Source organism: Morone saxatilis, unplaced genomic scaffold (assembly GCF_004916995.1).
Source record: "Morone saxatilis isolate NCDOM2014 unplaced genomic scaffold, NCSU_SB_2.0 Contig1, whole genome shotgun sequence".
Classification (NCBI taxonomy): Eukaryota; Metazoa; Chordata; class Actinopteri; family Moronidae; genus Morone; species Morone saxatilis.
In genome coordinates, this window is record NW_023339651.1 from 6,536,199 (window position 1) to 6,556,526 (window position 20,328).

Consider the following 20,328-nt stretch of genomic DNA (forward strand, 5'->3'; position numbering starts at 1 on the left):
GTGTGTCTGTGTGTGTTAGAGAGAGTGTGTGTGTGTCTTTTTAAGAGGGCAGAAGCAAAAGGAGTTAGGCAATTATCAGACCCAGGAGCACAAAAAAAAAAGAAAAGAAAGTCCAGGAGAAGAAGAATTACATACAAAGTCTTTATCCACCGTCTGGCTTCTCTTGGCCCTGCTCTCACAAACAGACTCTCTCTCGCACACACAAACACACTATAGGTCCTCATGTCATTGTGAAGTCAGGTGTTCAATGTCAACATTCAAGAAAAGAAAAGAAAAAGAAACAAACAAAAAAACACCTCAATGGTAAAAATCATCTCTACCATCACAATGCTTCAGTTCATAAAATCTTGACATTTCTGAAAAGTGATTTTTGTTTTTCCTCCAGGTTTTAAAGCAGTATGCGCGTGTGTGTGTAGTTGTTGTCGTTGTCGTCTTTGTCCCACTGCTGCAAACACACACACACACACACACACACACATGCACAACCAACATACGCACACTCACGCACTCCAACACACACCACATGTCCTCTTTTTAGTGGAGAAAGACATGGCGCAATGGAGAGACACTCCTCCTTTTGGGGCGGATGCACCGATCACCAGGAGGAGACGGGGGTCGTTGCCACGGCTACCAGGGGTCTTCCAGCTCACAGGCACTCTGTGTGGGTAAAAAGGAAAAGAGACGGATACAGAGGTGCGTTAGGTTTTTTTTTTGTTGTTGCTGGTCTTTCTCTGCACACAGTAGTTCACAGCTCCTGATAGCTTATAATAATGTCACATTTCTGAACCTCACTGCCTTTTTTTTTTTTATCTACTCAAACTGAATGTATAATGGTGAAAGACAGTGATTCCCCTGCCTAGCCTGTACGTTAACACAACCAGAACCCAGACCTCTGATGACTCACCTTGCAGAGAATCACGAGGCCAACTGTCAGACTGAAAAACAGGGGGAGAAATGGAGAGAACGGAGTCCCTATAGTCTACGCAGATCCCCTCCGCTCGTTGCCGCCAGCTCATGCAATGCAGCGGCAGGCGTTTATTCTGAGCTTTTCGAACCTTGAGAGGTGCTATTGTTTTAAAGGAGACGACAGATTAAAATGTCTCTAAGCAGCCGAGATGAAATTACGAGTCAAGACCAGAGCTAAGAGCTGACAGAGGAGGGCAAGGAAGGTAAGGATTTATTTTCTGCTTGAGCTTTTTCCCCAAAACACTTCACAAGCCTACAGAGAAACATATACAACATCGAATGTAAAGAAATATGGTATCAAATGCTGTCATATTATCTCGGGCTCTGTCAGGGATTTTAATGATTTGTCCTGACATACAACTCATTTTGAAGGGAAAATATAACTTTTGTCTTCTGCTTTTTGTATCCCTAATAACAAACCTGGCCTACACATTAACAAAGTGACTAATTTAAGACACAAAGACAGGAAACACAGCTGTGCAGTCAGAGATATACTCATACACTCGACACAAATCATAGCATTATACCTCAAATCACTTTTATTTGTTCATTTGTCATTATAACTGTGTGGGACTGATCTGGCCCAACGTAACCGCATACAAATACAACTCATACATACACAAACACACATACATACACACAGTGTTTAGCGTAAGCTCCCCTCTAATAGTTAAGTGCCTTATATTGAAAAGATAAGTGCAGTGCATGCATTATCAGAGGCACAGGGCATTATACAGACTTAGAATAACCTCCTCTACCTGCTTTTAAAGAAGAAGAATAAACATTATAGGTTCAAGTCTTGTTCGAATCAAGCTTTCACAATAAGGTAAAGTATCAGATTGAGTTGTTCTGAACAGACATAACCTGTGAGAAATGAAATATGTTGTATCTGGGCCTTTACCAAGCTGAAATACATCCTGCCACATATTTAACACTTCCGAGTTAAATATTTTAAAAACTACTGGATGGATTGACATTTAGAAGAAACATCTGTGGTCCTAATCCCCCCATCTAGCGCCATCATCAGGTCAACTTTCCCACTGTTTGTCTGACACTTCAGTTCATGAAACTGAAACTAATGACAGCATGCCTGCCAGCCACAGCCACCTTACACATGAATGATAACATAGCACACTAGCATGTTAACATAATACACGTTCCCATAATAGCAAGATAACATGATAAACACTTCATACAGAGCATGCAAACAAGCCAAATATTAAATGTTACATGTTAACTGTTAGTACGTTAACTAGCAACATGTGTGCTAACATGCTAACTGTAGGCATGTTAACACTCTCGAGTTCAGCCCCTCACAGTTCCACTTAACTCGAGTTTCATCGGCCTGAGATGTGCTGCTCTTAAACTCAGCTGTGCTTTCAGATGAATGCTACTGATAGCGTGTTACCCTCGGTGACATTTGCATTCGGCTCCAAACAGCTAGAGTTATCATGCTAACATGTCTTCAATAGCATTTAAAATCCAGTAGTTGTTAACAGGCACGTAGGCATTTTATCATGCAAACATTAGTATATTAGTATATCAGCAGCAGCCCTGTTTCGAAACTCCCAGATGGTTCCATAGAAAAGCTCAGGGAAGCAGTTGTGTGCTGCTCTTTAACGGACGTGGGGAAGTTAACCAGAAGTGCATTCGCCATTTGCCAACAACCCATTAGTCTCCCCTTGAAGTCCTTTGTAAAACTGAAAATACAGTTCGAAAACACTTCAAATAAATTGCCTCGCATGTCCAAGTAAGTCTGCTAGTGGGGCATCTTCTCCGCCTCATTGAGGTGCACTAAATTAAAAAATAATAATAATAATAATAATAAAAAACTTCCACAAGTGGCACACAAAGGTGACATTTATGCTTTGTCTGAAAGAGTTTTTGGGAGGTTTTACAAGAGAAAATACTTCAAGACTACCTGTTTGTTTTGGCAAATTTACATCTGGTTACCTGCCACACCTCCAGTGCACAGCTACATCCGTGAGTTTTTCTATGGCACCATCCAGGACGGTGTCCCGTGCTGTGGATAATACGCTCCCAAACAGGGCTACATCATGATTTAGAGCTGCTAACAGCAGTTTACTACTAACACAGACAGATATTAAAGTTATACCACGTCACACATTGTAGTGCGACGTAGATATTGTATGTCTAAGACAAATAAAACACTGTAAAAAGGAAACATTATTTTGGAAACGTGACCTTTTGTCTGGCGCCACCATTTTCCCCACAACTGAAAGTTTCTCTTTGTTTTTCCATCCATCCAATAATTTTGTTTCCTAGAGTGTAATGAGCATTATAGCCTTACAGGCTTGCTACCATGGCTACAGTCTTTTAGTCTTATTTTCATTTAAACACATTAATTTTATGGCCCCTTTGGTCACCTGGTCCCAGTGTGTTTACTGACACATTTACATTCCCCCTGAATAATAACCAGGGACAGATTTCAACCTCTTTGTGAGTGTGAGGCAGCATGCTAACACATGTGATGATGTGGAATTAGGTATATGTGATTAGGGAATGATTTTAATGAAATGAAGCTCAAACTACTAAGTACACACCCACCAACCCACTTACACAAGTGTCCCTCTGTTTTGCAGTACCAAGACTGCTTTAAACAACCTTACATCGCTGAACATGCTGATTAATGGGCTAACAACTCAAGTATCACCCGCAACCAAAAACAGAAATTTCAGTAGTGATGACTGGTCTCTTGCTCGGTCACTCAAACTCATGCAGACGCACATACACACACACACATACATACATACATATACGCAAAAGAGTGTGTTCTGAGTCTGTAGATGAAGTTGGCCTGGAGACTTTGCAGTGTGTGTTGGACACAGCTGCAGTTCAGAGGGTCTCCTCTCCTTTTCTTTGTCAGTTCGTCCACTGTAAGCAGGAGTGGGGCAGAGGACCGGGGATATGGGAGGAGGAGAGGGGAGGGGGGAGGGGGTTCAAGTGGGAAATCAGCCAGAAGCCAATACTGGTAAATGTAGGCCATCGTGTGCAAGGTTCATTTTTGCTTCACCAGCCACTTTTGCATGTAATAATAACTTGTTATTGATTATTTCCTATTGTAAACATCAGCCTGTGTAATCAAGTTGTAAAAGTGGCTGGCAAGTTAGGTGATCCAAGCCAGGGTGTTCAGAGGACAGGGGAAACACACACACACACACAAGACATGACACTATGACACAGAACACAGACAACAGCAAAAGGAAAGAGTCCTCAATTAGGTAGTAAAAGGTGATATATTTGTGGCTCTGAGGACGGGAACGTTTGAATAGACAGAAGGGCCAATTTTTATTTCCACTGCATTAATAAAATATTAATGAATGGCAATGGCAGACTATTGATAGAGCAGGAAGTGGCCGATATGTCCATTCAAGTTCTGTGATGAAGGAAAGAGGAGGAGAGGTCATAGCACATCTGACTAGAGCTCTGGGGTCGGATGGGTGGGTTGGGTATGCGGACAGAGCGCTCAGTCAGAGGAGGGATTGGACTCGGGGGCGGGCGCATCTTGGCTGCCCTCCGACTCGGCAGTGGCGGGGGAGGCTGGGGCGAAAGGGGGAGAGGGAGGGGGAGCGGTCTGCTCGGCTGGTCGTCGTTGTCTATCGCCGTCGTCCTCTAATTCTCCTGCCCTCCCCTGCTCCCCTCTGGGGCGGCCAGGGACTCCTCCAGCACCGTGCGGTACTGCCCCCGGTGGTGCAGGCGGAACTGCCGCAGAGCCTCCAGCAGATGAGCCGCCGTGCTGCCACCTCCCTCCTCACTCTCCTCCTCTCCCCCCGCACAGGCCTGAGGTGACACGCCAGGGGTCAAACTCTGCAGGCACGCTCCATGGTCAAACACACACCAACATACATCTAACAAGCAGCGGCACAATACTCACATCGTTGTCACACAAATATCTACCACACACTAGCGTGACAATGTCAAGAGACATTCTTGCACCAGTCGGACAGGCCCATGCAAACGCTACCTCTGACCCTGTGACCAACAACCCTTTGTGATATTCGCTGTATGGTGTAACAGAAGAGGGGGGGGAGGGGGGTTGTCAGCACCCACACAGCCCAGAGAAAAGAGCCTGCAAGTCAAGACTCCACTGACATTAATATGACAAATAAACTTACGTGCCCTTCATACATACACACACACCTCCTCCATCACATCCACCTTTCCAGGCTGGTAATCAAACTCCACACTGCTCCTCTTCTTTTGAATGAGAATAGCATTTGTAAACTTCCTGTGGCCTTGATAGCTATTTCTTGAAGATGCTGGGTGTAAAATTTCCCCCCAGGCTACGTATGAATTTTATATAAACTGATAAGCCTAGCTTTGTTCTCAAGCTGGGATTTGATTTGAGGTTTCATAGCTGTGTTTTTCAAATGCTTTGCAGAGGATTTATATTGCCTATACCTGCATCACTCTCCATAATCAGGTTATTTTCAAATGTATCTAGTGACATCATTTTTGTGCTACGTTAAGCGTCCGAAATGTTCAATGTTCAAGACTTTATGATATACATACATAGTGGTATGCAATATTTCTGAGTATGTTTCCCTAAAAAAAAGGATCATCAAATCAAAATGACCAAGCCAGGATAGCAATAACCATGAATTCATTTCCATTTTTGTAGTTTTTAATGAATAGAAGAAAATGTGTGTAGAAACCAGAAACATTTTAGAGCACCGGTGACAGTCTGTCACAATAAATTTGACAATGAAAGTTTACCACAAAACCTGCTTTTCTTTGCAATTTGAACACACTTCAGCTACCCACTGTGTCCCTGCACTCAATGTTTTTCTTATAGTCACTTCACTGGGATGTTTGACCTTCACTGTGCATAATGATGTTGGAGACTGACACTAGAAGTTCTCACATTCATGTGCTGAAGGAGAAAAGTTCATAGATCATCTACATTTTACAATGAGGGACGAGGAGAAGACGTACTTTTGTTGTTTGGAGAATCTTTTCAAATGCTATTTGATGTACACTAAACTAAAATATTTTAGTTAGTATACTTGAAAGGTTTCCAATAGTACTATCCGGTCATTCATCTGTAGGTTTGGCTTACTCAAGGTCTTACTGTATATCCTGTCTCTATGATGAATATAAAATAGAAACTGGTTGAACCAGGCTTCTATGCTTTTCAACATGGAATGCAGTCAATTGAGTTTCATCGAGCTCGCCAAGGTTATTCTGTCAAGTCTATCCTCCACCCTCTTTCACACATCATTCTCACACATACATACACACGTACAAAAGAGTGTCCCTGTCTGGGCTGGTGTGTGTTCACGAGGTCATGTTGAGGTGGGGTGGGGAGAGGGAGTGAAAGGTTGGAGAGGTGAACGGTTTAGTGTGATCAACTTACCCCTTCCTCTTCTCTGTGAGGATTCAGCTTGTTGTACACCGCCTCGATCACACTCCGTCTGCAAACACACAAACAGCACACAGTTCGCTGCTTAGAGAGGAGAACAACTCCCAACTTAATACAAACATGACCTCTGTTCATTCTTTGCAAATGCATATTGATTGACATTTAAATGGAAATAAGAAAGCAACTGAGTCGATAATTGGGTATCCGCTATTCATGCATAAAGAGACTACTGAACCTCTGTGTACAGTAAAGTGTTTTGCAGATCTGCATGTTTGTAAGTTTTTAAGCAGTGATCCATGTTCGGTTGCTTGTGTAAGGTCTGTAACAATGAAATCATGAAAATGTGCCAATCAAAAAGGTTTTTTCCCAAGGCACATACAGTTAAATGGGAGATCTGCATGGATGAATATAAAACCAATCGTAAAACAACTGGTACATTTAAACAGACATTTAACTGATTTGTATGAGGTTATATCTCCTGAACATTATTATGTTACTTACATTACTTAATCGTTTAAGTCAGTTTGCAAAAATGGGGAAAAGTTCTCCAATTGAAGCGTCTCAAAAGTGAGGACTTACTGCTTTTCTTTGTCATATCTTATATAAACCTGAATATCTGTTGAGTTTTGAACTGTTGGTTGAATAAAACAACATAAAATATGTCACCTTGAGCTGTGGAAAGCCTTTGTTGGCATTTTTCATTATTCTCTGACAATCTTATAGATTCATTAATAAGTAATATATTCTTTAGTTACAGACCATAAATCTTAATATCATCTCTCCTGTCCTTTTTTAAAGCGCTATACAACTTAAATTATTTATATTGGCAACTTGTTAAGCTAGTGGTAACCATGTTAAGAAATGTGCTATGTAAATATAAAGTTATTAGTAGCAACTTTTAAAGCTGGGGATACAGTTCAACACCTTAAATTATGACTGTGCGTGCATTAAGATGCAATATCCTGGAGGAAAATAACTATGTTTGTGGATAGTCAAGTCCAGTAGCATTTTACAGTATGTTTATTAAATGCAGTTGCATGTTGTTCTGGGCATTTACTTGCTGGCCAGGCCTCCACCAGGTGGAAGGTTGGGGATGTTCTCTGTGGCAATGCTCCTCAGGACAGACACCAGGTCAGGGACTCCAGCCTCCCCACAGGTTGCCAGTAGCTCTACACACAAAACAAAAGTACACAAGGGGTTTGTGAGCGGTTATGCTGTATACTCAGGCAAGGTTATAGAATATTTGACACCAAGTTTTAGGTGTTAAGCCTCCAGCTCCCTCTGCAAAGGCTGAGAATTCACCCATAGCCGTGGAAAAATCAGATACACCACTGCTCACCATTTGCAGCACCACTATGAAGCAGACCAAGTTCAAATATTTGTACTACCTAAAGAATGTTTATTTTGTCCTGGTTATGTACACAGAAACTGAGCACAGTATGTGGTCACTTGTTTCACTTAACCTTTTTAAAAAACATTTTTTGAAAGAGGGATCGAAACGGCTGCTGGACTGAACGCTTAAATGTTCATAATAATACACAAGTTTCAAATAAAGCACATCAGCCAGTGATAGCTTAAAAGTTTAGTAACTATCAAGACTAAAGCATTTTTAAAGTTCTGTGACTCTAATCGTACATTACTGTAGCCGTGTCTGTTATGTTAGATCGCGTGAAGGTGTGCGTGTACACGTTTTGCATGTGCTGACCCTCAACACGGGTCTCCAGGTATTTATCCAATTCCTCTTCTTTCTTCACAGCCTCCTCTGAGATCTTGGGAGCTCCGGGAAAACACACCAACACCACACTCATGTTGTCCCTGCTCCCCTGCAGAAAGGAGGACAGAACAAATGAGTCAAATCAAATCTATGTTGTACAAAAGGTAGATTTTTGCAGTTGTTAATTGTACAGGGAAATCTTTTTCTTTTTGTTTTACTGCAACACAAAAATGGTTTTAAACATCAACTTGACTTGACAAAAGTTTGGTTAATTGACCCATAAAATCACTGCAGTCACAGCCTGTGGTCTCTTTAACACTACTTTATAAAAACTGGACAAAACAACACTGATTACAAGAATAAAAGCGGGAACTTGCTGCTGAAAAAAGATGAAAACATGCCACAAGAGCATGCTTTTTTTTATACATATATATATATATATATATATATATATATATAAAAAAAACAGGTTTTTTTTTTATTTTAAGCGGAATCCTGCAGTAAAAAGGAAGCCGGTATATAAATGCGCTGTTTCAGCAAACACTACCGTTGGTACTGGGGGCTTTGCAAATGTTTTATGAGGAAGGTCGTAATATTTGTTATACCTCAAGGATACACACACATACATGAGTATAAAACTCACATTCAGTATTGGAGGACACCTTTACGGTACTTATTCTTGTGGAGTTGTAGGATTATAAAAGACAGATGGGTTGTGACTCTGAGACAACAGCAGACAGAAGACAAGCAAACATCTTTTCTCCGATAAAGAGAGAAAGAGAAATGTTGGAAAAACAACCTGGCTGTAAAAAACTGTTTAATACACTGCATATTTGCCAGCTACTACCCGGTGCGCTCCAGAAATAAACTTTTTTGAATGTTTTCCTATCTAGAGCTCCCTGTGTAGATAAAAGCAGCTCATTCTAGAAAGCAACTATTCTTATTTCCAGGTTATTACACACTGATTAAAAACATTAGATCACACTAAATGTTACACGCTGGACCTGGACTGGCTCTACCACCCACTCTCATAGTTCACCAGTTTTTGGCTGGTTGCTGTTAATACAACAGCTGGGTTGATGCTGAAAACCTGTTTTTTCCACACAGAATCAGACCGATGAGCATAATTGATAATGGCATTCCTAAAATATTCACTTGCAATAGCTGTATAAGAAACAGAACAGCGAAACCTCTGGCTGGAGGCCATAGCCTAAACATTGGACCACATATTAATTGACATTTATAGGACACGCAGTATCAGACAAGATGTAGCTCTGGCTTTAAACCATTGGATAGTCACCTTGTCATTACCTTGTAAAAGTCAGTGTGGTAAGTAAAGTAACTTTCTGTAAGTGTACAGTGTCACATACATCACAAAAGGCAGCGGCAGCGGAGGAGATTTATGACAGCGTGTGGCTGTTACTTGAGATAACCCATCCAGTAAAGTAAAAATAACCAGACTGCTGTGCACTGGCTGGTTCTTGGAGTACTCTACACACAAAATAAGAAGATACATGGAAGGTAAAAAGTCCAAGATGTGGACTGGTGGCTGGGTTCAGCTGAGGCAAAAAGTGATTCCTGCTTTTTCTTTGGATCAATAGCCGAGAGGGCCGATGCGCCAGGACGGAATAAAAAGCGATGAATAATTCATGATCTGATTTATCTGAGCTCTCTCTGTGAGATGTTAAGTTTTATTAAATAAACCGTACATACATTTTTGTTACATTGCAGTATTTATGCATAATTTATTATTGTTAAGTAACGTTAGACAAAATGTAGGGAGGGAGGTAACGACACACTCAACTCACGATTAGATACAATTCTTGATACTGGGTTGAGATAAAAACAATTTTCTAAGATAGAAAAAACTTCCCTTTCAAGTTAAATTTTGAATTTAGATTTAAGTCTGTATATATATATATATATCTGTTTATCGTATGTGGAAGAAAAGGCTTACCTTGTGCAGACAGGTGTCCACCACTGAGTTACAGACCTTCTCCAGGTCGTCACACACCAGGAGTCGTGAGCGGACAAACTCACACAGCTCCTCGTTGGACATGACATCCCAGATTCCATCGCATGCCAGCACCACAAACTCGTCTCCTTCGGCGGCTCGCTCCAATACGCACACCTCGGGCTCAGGGCTCACCAGCTGCTCCGTGGGGCCCTTACCATCCACACATTTGTAGTCGTAGTCCCCCAGGGCCCGGGACACAGCCAGGGAGCCGTTTACCCTCTGGATCATGACTGAGCCGCCTGCGTTCTGGATGCGCTCCTTTTCACGGGGGTTGCAGGGCTTGTGGTCCTGGGTGGAGAAGCCCACCTTGGTGTCTCGACTCAGCACGGCCCGCGAGTCGCCGCAGTTAATGAAGTAGAGGTGGGTCGGGCTGAGCAACACGCACACGGCTGTTGATCCGCTGCGGTCCAGGCCCTGCCGCAGGTCAGAGAAGCTGCGCATGTACTCATCAATGTTCAGGAAGCCCGAGCGGATGCCGTCTTTCACGCCCTCCACGGAGCCGGGTCCTGAACTGAAGTCAGCCCCTCCTGACAAGATGTGTTCCAGCAAGTGGCCGGAGCAGTAGTTGGCCACCCGGGAGCCTGCGTGGCCATCGTAGACAGCAAAGAAGGACCAGTCGGCGAGTCCATGGGGGAGGCCCACCACGGCTGTGTGGGCATCCTCCATCTCCACCCGCCAGCCCTGCATGGAGCTCAGGCCATAGCGCAGTCCATTACCCTCACCATGGGCACTATGCTTCTCCGTCTTCGGCTTGTCCAGGAATGCACCCATTGCTGCCTACAGCTGGAGATTAATAAAGGAAACAGTAGAGAGAAACTGTTACACCATCAGCAGCGAGGACAAAGCAGGTAATGTTTCCTTTTATCACAGCACTCCTGTACCATAAATATATTGTATACAGAGCTGCTCTGATAAAACTGCCAATATTAGTCTACTGCAGATCGGTGTATATGTCAGTCAATAAGTAACAAAAAATTGCAAAACTAGGTTTGAGGTCATTTCGAACAGTTTCACTATTTAATAGTTTGTCCACCAGAGAGCACAAAAGGATTTTTCATTTTTAAAAACATCTGTCTTGGTATATTTTGGTTGCAATTACTTCAAAAATCAAATCTAAGGGACGTGCATCAAGATTAAGAAGTTTATGCAAATTATTTATCATATCGTCATATAATTTATCTATCACTCAATATATATCGTTACTGGATTTAGAAACTCCCAAATAGGAATATTGTTTGATACTGGTTGGGCAATATTAGTTAGAATATAGGTCACATCAGGTCTCATTCACGTTTTTAAAAGTAGTTTGTTATTGTGATAGTAGAAGTTAAGAACTCGTTACACATCATATTGTTATTAACTCCACGATTTACATAAATTGAAATAAGCAATCAAGAGAAAATCCAGAATTTGATTTACTTCTCGGTCACATTCACATTTCTTATTGTAAGCTTTTGTCCCACCATAACTCAGTACACAGGTATTTTCTTCAATTCAATGTTTAAAACCTTACAACTGTGAGTAAAAGAGATTCCTTTTGTCACATTTATGATCACATAATACTCTATTGTCTATAATAATATCCCAGGTCCTGTAAATCCCTCTGTAAATCACCAGTTTTTGGTGTCAGTAGTTCAGTAGGCTGCTTCATACTGTGATTACAGAGCGCTTTTAATTACTCAATGGATGGTGAGAGCCAGAGATCCTGACAACAAGACAAAGATAGCAGAGGAGGAACCGCAGAGATGAGGATTACGCTGCAGCTGTAAAGCTTCTTTGAGCACACAGAGCCTCTTTCACTCCTAACACAAGGTAACTTATACCATTAGTTAACTTGTTGGCTGAATATAGCCAGAGTGTGACATTACCGAATCATGAAGTTCTGAATTGCTCACCTGCCAAGAGCTTAAAGGGAATGAAATCTGTCTTTGAGGGTTAGTTTTTGCCTCTCTTCTGACGACCATACACCCTCTCTAACCATGAATCACAATCAAAAGGCTGAATATGGATGCTGATACAGTCAGGCAGGGGGACAGCATCTTTGTTCAAGGAGCTGTGTTGGATGGAGTTCAGGTACTGGTGAGAGAGTAAAATACAATCCAGAAAGTGCAGTTTGAGTAACAGATCCGTTGAAAGCTGATCGGGGATTTCACTGCTCTGGAAAGTTATCGCAGCGTCGGCCAACGCGGTGCCTTGCTGGATGACGTTGCTTTCTAAAGTGGATTTCTGTGCTGGTTCGGTCCCTGGGAGTCTGTGATAGCATGATACGCACTAACAGAGGTGGCCAGAAATGGCTGTCTCATCGCCTAATATTTCAAGCTGCTCTGGGATCATTCAGATGCATAAAGGAGAGAGAAAGCTTTCCGTATAGACACAAAGGATTTGAGTTGATTGACAAGTTTGAAGTGAAATGAAAATGTAGTTGGTGTGAGCTGCGGTTGGAAAGAAAATTTCGTAAGAGAACTCAGAATATTCTCCCTCATTCAACTACAAGAAATGAAAAGCACTAAACCTTCTTTTTGACCTGTACTTTCTATACTTTCCCATTCATACCAATCAATTCTGACCTAAATGTCAGCAACTACTGCAGCACGGAGCTACTTACAGTATACATTGCTTCTTTGGTGTAGCACTCGTGAGATTTTGAAATCAATAACAAAAGCGATAAAAACTGAAAGCACCCTCAGCTCCGGGGTTTTTGTTTTTTTTTCTCCAACATATTGATTTCTCGCTCCGCATTACCTCCCACATGAGCGCACACACGGCATGACAGGCATGTGCCCAAAAAAGGCTGGTACATGCTAGGAGTGACTACAGCTGGTTTCAGAGGAACGTGTATGTGTGTGTGTGTTTGTGTCTGTTCTGCGCATGTGTGCAGTGTCGTAGTCTATGTGCGAGAAAAAGAAGCTCTATAAATACACAAGGCCGGTTTAGATTTCATGTCCAGGGTGGGGCAGTGGGCTACGCCATTCACATTTCTACTGCTTTACTGCTCCGTGATTGTATAAACAGAATTCCCTCCGTCAAGCTCTCGCTGCCAGCTACTGCCGCTCAGAAGTAGCCGGTATGTGTTAATGTACGGTAAGAAAGCGTGTTCGTATACGTGTGAGAGGGAAAGAGAAATCTGTTATGTTCACCAGCAGTGATTCTCTCTAAAAATAAAACAAACACACTGCCATTGCCGAGCAACCACCCACCCTGCAGGGCAAACATCCAGGCTAAGCTTCATTCAGCGACATCCCCCTCTCTATGTCTCTTTCTCACTCGCTCTAAAAGACACACACACACACACAGCCGCGTGGTAGAGAGAGGAAAGGGGAGTTGCATCATCTATCCATTAAAGCAGTCGCAGCAGCCAGACCCTGAAAGGAGACATGCAGATACTATGAGTTTTCTCTGGCTGACAATCGTACACTAGGCTGCTGGCAAAAACACACACACACACAGACACCCACACACGCACAGACACAACACACCAACACACAGACACACACACACGCAAAACCCCAGAAAATATCTCCATAAAGACATCAGACTGAAACCAGGAACCACTTAACCCCCTTGAAAACTGCTGTCACCCATGCTGTAACCACAGGTCGAAACCAACACCCCCTTCCTGCTAAGACACACGTCTGCCAAAAACCACTGGCTATAAAGAGGGAAGCGGAAGGTCGGGGATTACATAATGCTGCAGAGAGCCTGAGTGCTGCTCTGAGAACAGGCACACTCGCACAAAACAGTTAATGCTATCCTGGAAGCGAGGTTAACACCGGGTTCCAGCACTAACCATGTATACACATTAATGCGCTGGGACTCACTCGCTGTAGCTTCATGCCTGACTCTCCAGATGATGGAATAATTTGGGAAACAACAGCTTGGGATGTTGATGTCTTGATTTTGATTTGATTACGGTCTGAGGGCCGTTTCCGGGGCTGGGAAAACAACCGAGCCCCCTACAAGGGGGAAGGGGGGCACTGAAGTAGGTAACAGTACCAAGCTTACAGACCAAGACATGTTAAACCAAGTTGAAACTGGTTTACTGCTTGTAAACATTAGCCAGCCTGCTACCTTCTGCTAGATAGATAACACATTACCGAGCTCAAGCAGGTACAGTGTTTGATAAATATTCACTGCCTCAATAATTTGTCTCGGCTTAATAAACTCAATCTCTTCTTGGTTTCTTAGGTAACTTCCCCCCGTCTGGACACCTCGTTGAGCTCAGTTAACCACTAACCTGTTTAAATTACACCAATTGTTCATAGCCTAATGCAGCTTCAGCGTGGCCTGTGTATAACACTGTAATGTATGTAAAGATTTCCTTCTGATGACAAGACTCATGGAATTTGATGATCTGAATCATGAGTTAGAAAGTACTCCACACCGCACTCTCACATCCAGACTGTGGTGAAAAGTTTACGCTACACTTTCCTTTCGGTTTAGGACAACTACCGGACACGTTTTAAATAGACTACATTTAAACAGCAACACAACTCAAACACTCAACACATAACTGTGAAGGAAAGAGGGATGAAACAGAGAGGGAAGATGTAAACGGAGGACAGCGCGACACATTTCTGACTCTCAGCTTGGTGCTCTGATGTTACAGTAAATGCAGTAAGATGATTTAAACTCTACGACTGCACGTATACCTTTCTGTGTGATTGACTCTTGAGCCGACAGCGCTGTCAGCAGCCGGCAGGAGAGATGCTCTGGACCGTGTCGCACTCAAACGCCGCTTCGCTGCTGCACAGAGCGCTGATCGCTTGTTTATTCAAAGTTTATTAATATTGGACTGTTGTGTGTCCAAATTGCACCAAATTCAATACTACACTTACTTGGGTCTCCAGAAATACACCCGCAAAGTGTGAAGTCTGTGTGAAGAAGAACAGTTGTTGAGAAAAGCGAAGAACACACACAAATAAACACACACACACACAGGCTACAGACAGAGATCAGTCTGTGAATCTCTCAATGACAGCGGACATCAGTTCCTTTGAAGCTCTCTTGGCAATATATCTTATAGGTCACACAGTATCCGGCTGTTCAACATGCTATTAAAGAATATATTTATTTATTTGACATATTTCCCAGCAGACATTTTTGGCCATTGGTGTTTTCCTCTGCCGGACAACTGCACGTGATACCGGCCAGAAACCGACATATTCCAGCTAACGTAAACCCTGCTGTGGAGGAAGGACAGAAGGAGTACATTAAAAGAACCAGTGTACATCGCAAATGTTCATAGATATGTTTTCATTAATGTATAATCACTTGAAAATAAGAATCGTTGAATGAGACGTGGTATTTACAGGAGGGAGGGGTCGCCTTCACGAACGTTGCATGTTGAACCATGTTTCTACAGTAGCCAGAACGCAAACCAACAACTGGCTCTAGATAGGGCCTTTTGTGTTTTTCATGCGATTCGTGGCCAGTTCAGTTCCACTAAAGACGGCAGCACTTGAGAATGGCTGGATAAATCTCTCACAAGGGCAAAATAAGAGTCCTTCCTCCACAGAAAACTGATAACAAGAAGGCAATGTTGGACTGAATACTACAGCGGTGATGAAATGGTTATTCAGTTAGCAAAAATGGATTTAAAGTTCACGGACCTTGCACTATGAACTTTTACGCCAAACCCTACATAAGATTAACTTAAAATCAAAAAGGAGCACACAGGACAAGACGTGCAAAAGAATTCAATACAAAAAGAGTGATAAATACACTATATATGCTTAAATGTGTCCTGGTGAAACCCAAATCAAGGGGCCAAATACTTCTAGACCAGAAGACATTTGGGTAGTTCTTGTCAACTAAGTTAGTTCAAAATTGTTAGAATTCATCAACCAGATGAAAACCAACAACAAAATGGTAAATAAAAATGGTAAATATAAGCAAATAAAGGTCAAAGATACTAGAGTCGAGTATCCATAAGTCCTTTTTTCAGCGTTTACTCTGACTGGTGACCACCCGAAGGAAAATACCTGATGAATGTGACACGATCATATGATATTTCCACACATTTACAACCACCTGAATGCACCATTAAACTAATCAACCCAGAGTGAGTGGTACAATAGTGAGCAGGGACCACATCAGCTCTAGTTTAACAGTTGGAGAAGCCACCAAGCAGCCTTGTTGAACTGTCATGCAGTATTCAGTCTTGAAATACAGACTTTGAAGCAGGCAACCCTGAACTGAGACATGTTGTGTAACTGGCAACTTCTAAAGTCACACCTTCACACATCTGATATTAATTTGTATTATACATATTGAAATGTCTTTATCTTGACTGCTGAAACTATTTTAGCCTTTATTATACTCAAACTCTGACCTTGTCTCCTTTTTTTTTTACGTTTCTTTTATTACACTCAGAACAAAGGCGCACAGATCCAACAAGCAGTAGTTCAGCACACTTTATTGACCCTCCATTTCTTCATCTCCCCTTTGTGCACTACTCCGCTGCAGAGTGCTTCCAAGGTCGACCATACAATCCCTGAATCACAATGGCAATCAATCCCGTACCACTTGCTCTCATGCATTTTTTTTTTCTTTTGACTTCATGAGTGCGAGATGACAGAAAAATTCTACAAAACATCAAGCTCGTGAATACAAAAGTGACACTTGACAAGTGTTTTCAAAACTAGGCTAATGGTGGCATTGGTAAATCTCTGCAATCCTTTGTGACAAACACATAAAAGCACACAATGCGGAGACCAACAACCAACATACTCAAAGTCTGAGGTGGTACCACATGAAGGGAAAGGCCTTTAGGGCTGCGACTAATGATTATTTTCATTACTGATAAACCTGCTGTTATTTCTTTATTGAACTATTACTCATTTAGTCTATGAAATTGTGTATCACAAATTCAAATGTCTCGTTTAGTCCGACCCAAAGATATTAAAAGGTGGGGTAAGCAATTCTAGGTTATGTGATTCTAATCCAATACACTTTTTTTTTTGTCCGCTAGCTCTCCGCTCTGTGTGTATGTGCTGAAAAACAATAAATAAATAAAATCTGGTAGTCGTACACAGCCCCGGCTCTATAAACGGGGTCGGACCGAGCCACACAACACTAACTTATTATTCCGGCCGTGATTTGTGTGTCAGGTTACATTAAATCACTTGCCCACGGACAGCTTACTTTCCAGTTTGTCAAGATGTGCTGTTGTTGTGATGTCAGCTGGAGTAGCAGGAGAGTTGTGAGTATTGCGGTCTGAAGCCGGGCGTTCGGGCTTTGGGAAACAGTCTTTTCCTCTCTGCATGTTTTCCACACAGCAGCAACTTTATACATATAGCTAATGTTAGTTACATTACGTGCTGTGGGGTTCACTCTGTATCATGGTATTTGTCATGGTATTGGACCTTTAATTATAAATAATATAAAACACAGAAAAGGTTCATATTTGAGAAGCTGGAACCAGAAAATATGTGTTGTAATTTTTTGGATTAAACAGCTTTAGTGATTAATTGATTAGCTCAGCCCAAGTGCAGACATGACAGAAGTTTGCTAAAATCTTCTCAAAACCAAGATTACCTTCCTTCACAGTTGACTTACAAGTAAAACAATGATTATCTAGGATACTAAGATAGTATCAAGAAACTCAGCAAAGTCTGTTAATCATCTCAAAGTGTAAATAACGTCATATATAGGTGACGATGGCTATTCTGTGCGTAGCAGAGACAGAAAGGATGAGCAGATTTCTTGCTGGCATTACTCTTCTCAATAGATCTGATAAACAATATCAACAACCAAATTGATATTCTACATAATAGTTTCGCAATTATTTTCATTATCGACTGATCTACCGGCTATCTTCTCAATTAATCATCTATAAAATGTCAGCAAACTGTGAAAAATGCCTGTCACAAGTTCCCAGACTCCTTGGTGATTTCTCCAGTTGTCCTGTTTGTCCACCCAACAGTCCAAATCCTAAAGATATTTAGTTTACCATCATCAAATAACAAGAAAAGCAGAAAATAAACACATTTGAGAAACTGGAACTTGTGAATTTTTCCTGAAAAGAATACTTGAACAATTAATTGATTATCAAAATAGCTGCCACTTAATTTTACGTCAAACAACTAATCGATAATCATTGCCGCTTTACTATAGATCCCCCATCACATCTGTATGTTTGATGTGCTTATGCAAATAGACTTTTTTTTTAATGCGTATAAATAACTTGACTCCAGTATGAAGCTAACGCCCCAACATTAAAAGCAAATATTGACCTACTGCCTAATGCAATACTGTATATTCCAAGAATATATTCAGCGCAATGAAAAACTACATGACTCAATGACAAATGTTACCCAGTTGCCTTTATGTTGATGATATGCAGCCACAAGTGAATAACCTGCATAAGCAAATAAGTAATTGTGAAACACTTAGAACCATTTGCATCTTTCCTTTTATGGAGGACAAATGTGGGCTCTTATGAAGATTGACTTGCGCCGCGTGACGCCTACAGTTCCATCAGTACGCAGCCAAGGCCTTCAAGATCTTGTCAAATGTTAAAAATAAGCCTGTTGACTGTCTCGATCTCTCACTGACACCGTGTTTCATCTGCTCCTCAGTCTTTGCGGAGTGACTGCTGACTCAGATAAGATTATCAGCTAGTGGACTCCTCCCGTGATGTCATATACTGGTCACCTGTGCACCTTATCGCAACCTGACACGCTGGAGAAGGTGAGCAGGGTGGTTGCCAGGCTGAATTTCGACTGTGCACGCTACAAAATTAATGAAATGTGAACTTACCATAAGCCTGAGCTAGGAGGTGAAATCTCTGCAAAATAACAGGGCAATTCAGGGTGGCTCAATCGTCTATGATCATATAAAATTCCCTAACTGTAAGGGGAATAAAAAGAGATGGTAAACCAGGTCTGCTCGCACACTTCACATGAAAACATAAAACCTTTAACGTGGATTCAGGAGACATTCATCAGACCTGCTGGTGGGGCGCCTGCATAAGAAATACTACAGATGATTGACAGGTTTGATTAATGATCTGAGTTGTTGCAAAGGGTGACTTACATAACTGAGCACATCACAAACTATCTTCTAAAATATCTAGAGAGATAACTGTACGCAAAGGTCGCAGGAGTCCTCATCTCGCCGCTGGTCGCTCTCAAAACAAAACAACAACAAAAAAACAACAAGCACTAATAGAAACCCACGTTTAAAAATCCACTTTTATTAATATATCCTTATTATAAGTTAGTTACGGTCGATCACGAGTGCTCACGTAGGCTGTAAATCTAAATCAAAGTTAGGAGTTCTGAGCCAAGCCCATGTTTATGGTCCTGTACGTTTTAAACAGCTGCCCCTCCCTGATAATATGCAACATATAGAAAATATTACAGAGAAACAAAACATTGCAGCCGACTTTGCTGTACACGCATTCAGCACAAACTTACAACGGCCAACGTGACCGGTTATCAACCAAAACAATGCATTCTAGCTAAATGTTTATATGTTTAGTTTCAGTTTCAGGAGTTAATTATAGTTAATTTCTGTTATTTTTTTACAGTTATCCAGCTCCTACTGAGCGTTATACCTAAAGAGAAGCGTGCTATGTATTGTTATGTGTTATATACTGACATAGGTGAGGTAAATACTGAGCAGGAGAGAGTTGGAGAAGTGTTTGGGAGGAGCAGTGTTGCCGCAGTGAAACATGACTGGTTATAAACACCTTACCAGCTTGTGACTTGTGTTATCTTTATATTACATTTAATGTGTACAGGCTGATTTCACAGGGCTTCAACACAGATACAAGACGTAAAAACACGGGGGGGGGTTGGTTATAATTACCCTGTTAGGTCACTGCACACACAACAGAACATACAGTGGCTATTAAACGAGCACTACATTCATTTCTTGCCTGTGCATATTGACGGTAAACTCACTTTAATGTCGCTGAAATGAAACAGGACCTGCTTTTTGTTGTGTTATATCGTGACAAATGCCATTGCAGTGACACACGGCGACCCACTGACACCCCTATGACAAAGTCCGCTAAGCTGTCATTAGCTGGTTATAGCTAGTGTAGCCTGAACCGTGCTAGATTAGCGCGCTTGGGACCAGACTAAACACTGGAGGCCATCGTGTCGTTTTTTTTGTTTTTTTTAAGGTTAACATTTTTTTTTTTTTAGTATTGCTTTTAAAATTCGCTTTCATTCAGAAAAAAAAAATGTTTTGGCTTTGACTTGGTGAAGCCTCCCCCCCCTCCTCCTCTCCCTCCCTCCC

The 20,328-nt window shown here is 41.7% G+C and overlaps 1 protein-coding gene across 1 annotated transcript in view; it reads right to left on the bottom strand.

Annotated features, from left to right (window-relative positions):
* Positions 1-4,249: 4,249 nt before the first annotated feature.
* Positions 4,250-20,328, bottom strand: part of ppm1bb (protein phosphatase, Mg2+/Mn2+ dependent, 1Bb) — a 16,818-nt gene continuing 739 nt past the window's right edge. The window contains 6 exon segments of the mRNA XM_035662395.1: positions 4,250-4,632; positions 4,635-4,767; positions 6,344-6,401; positions 7,407-7,518; positions 8,055-8,172; positions 10,021-10,863. Of these exon segments, the coding sequence (XP_035518288.1) occupies positions 4,454-4,632; positions 4,635-4,767; positions 6,344-6,401; positions 7,407-7,518; positions 8,055-8,172; positions 10,021-10,851 (1,431 nt within the window). The 5' untranslated portion in view covers positions 10,852-10,863 and the 3' untranslated portion in view covers positions 4,250-4,453.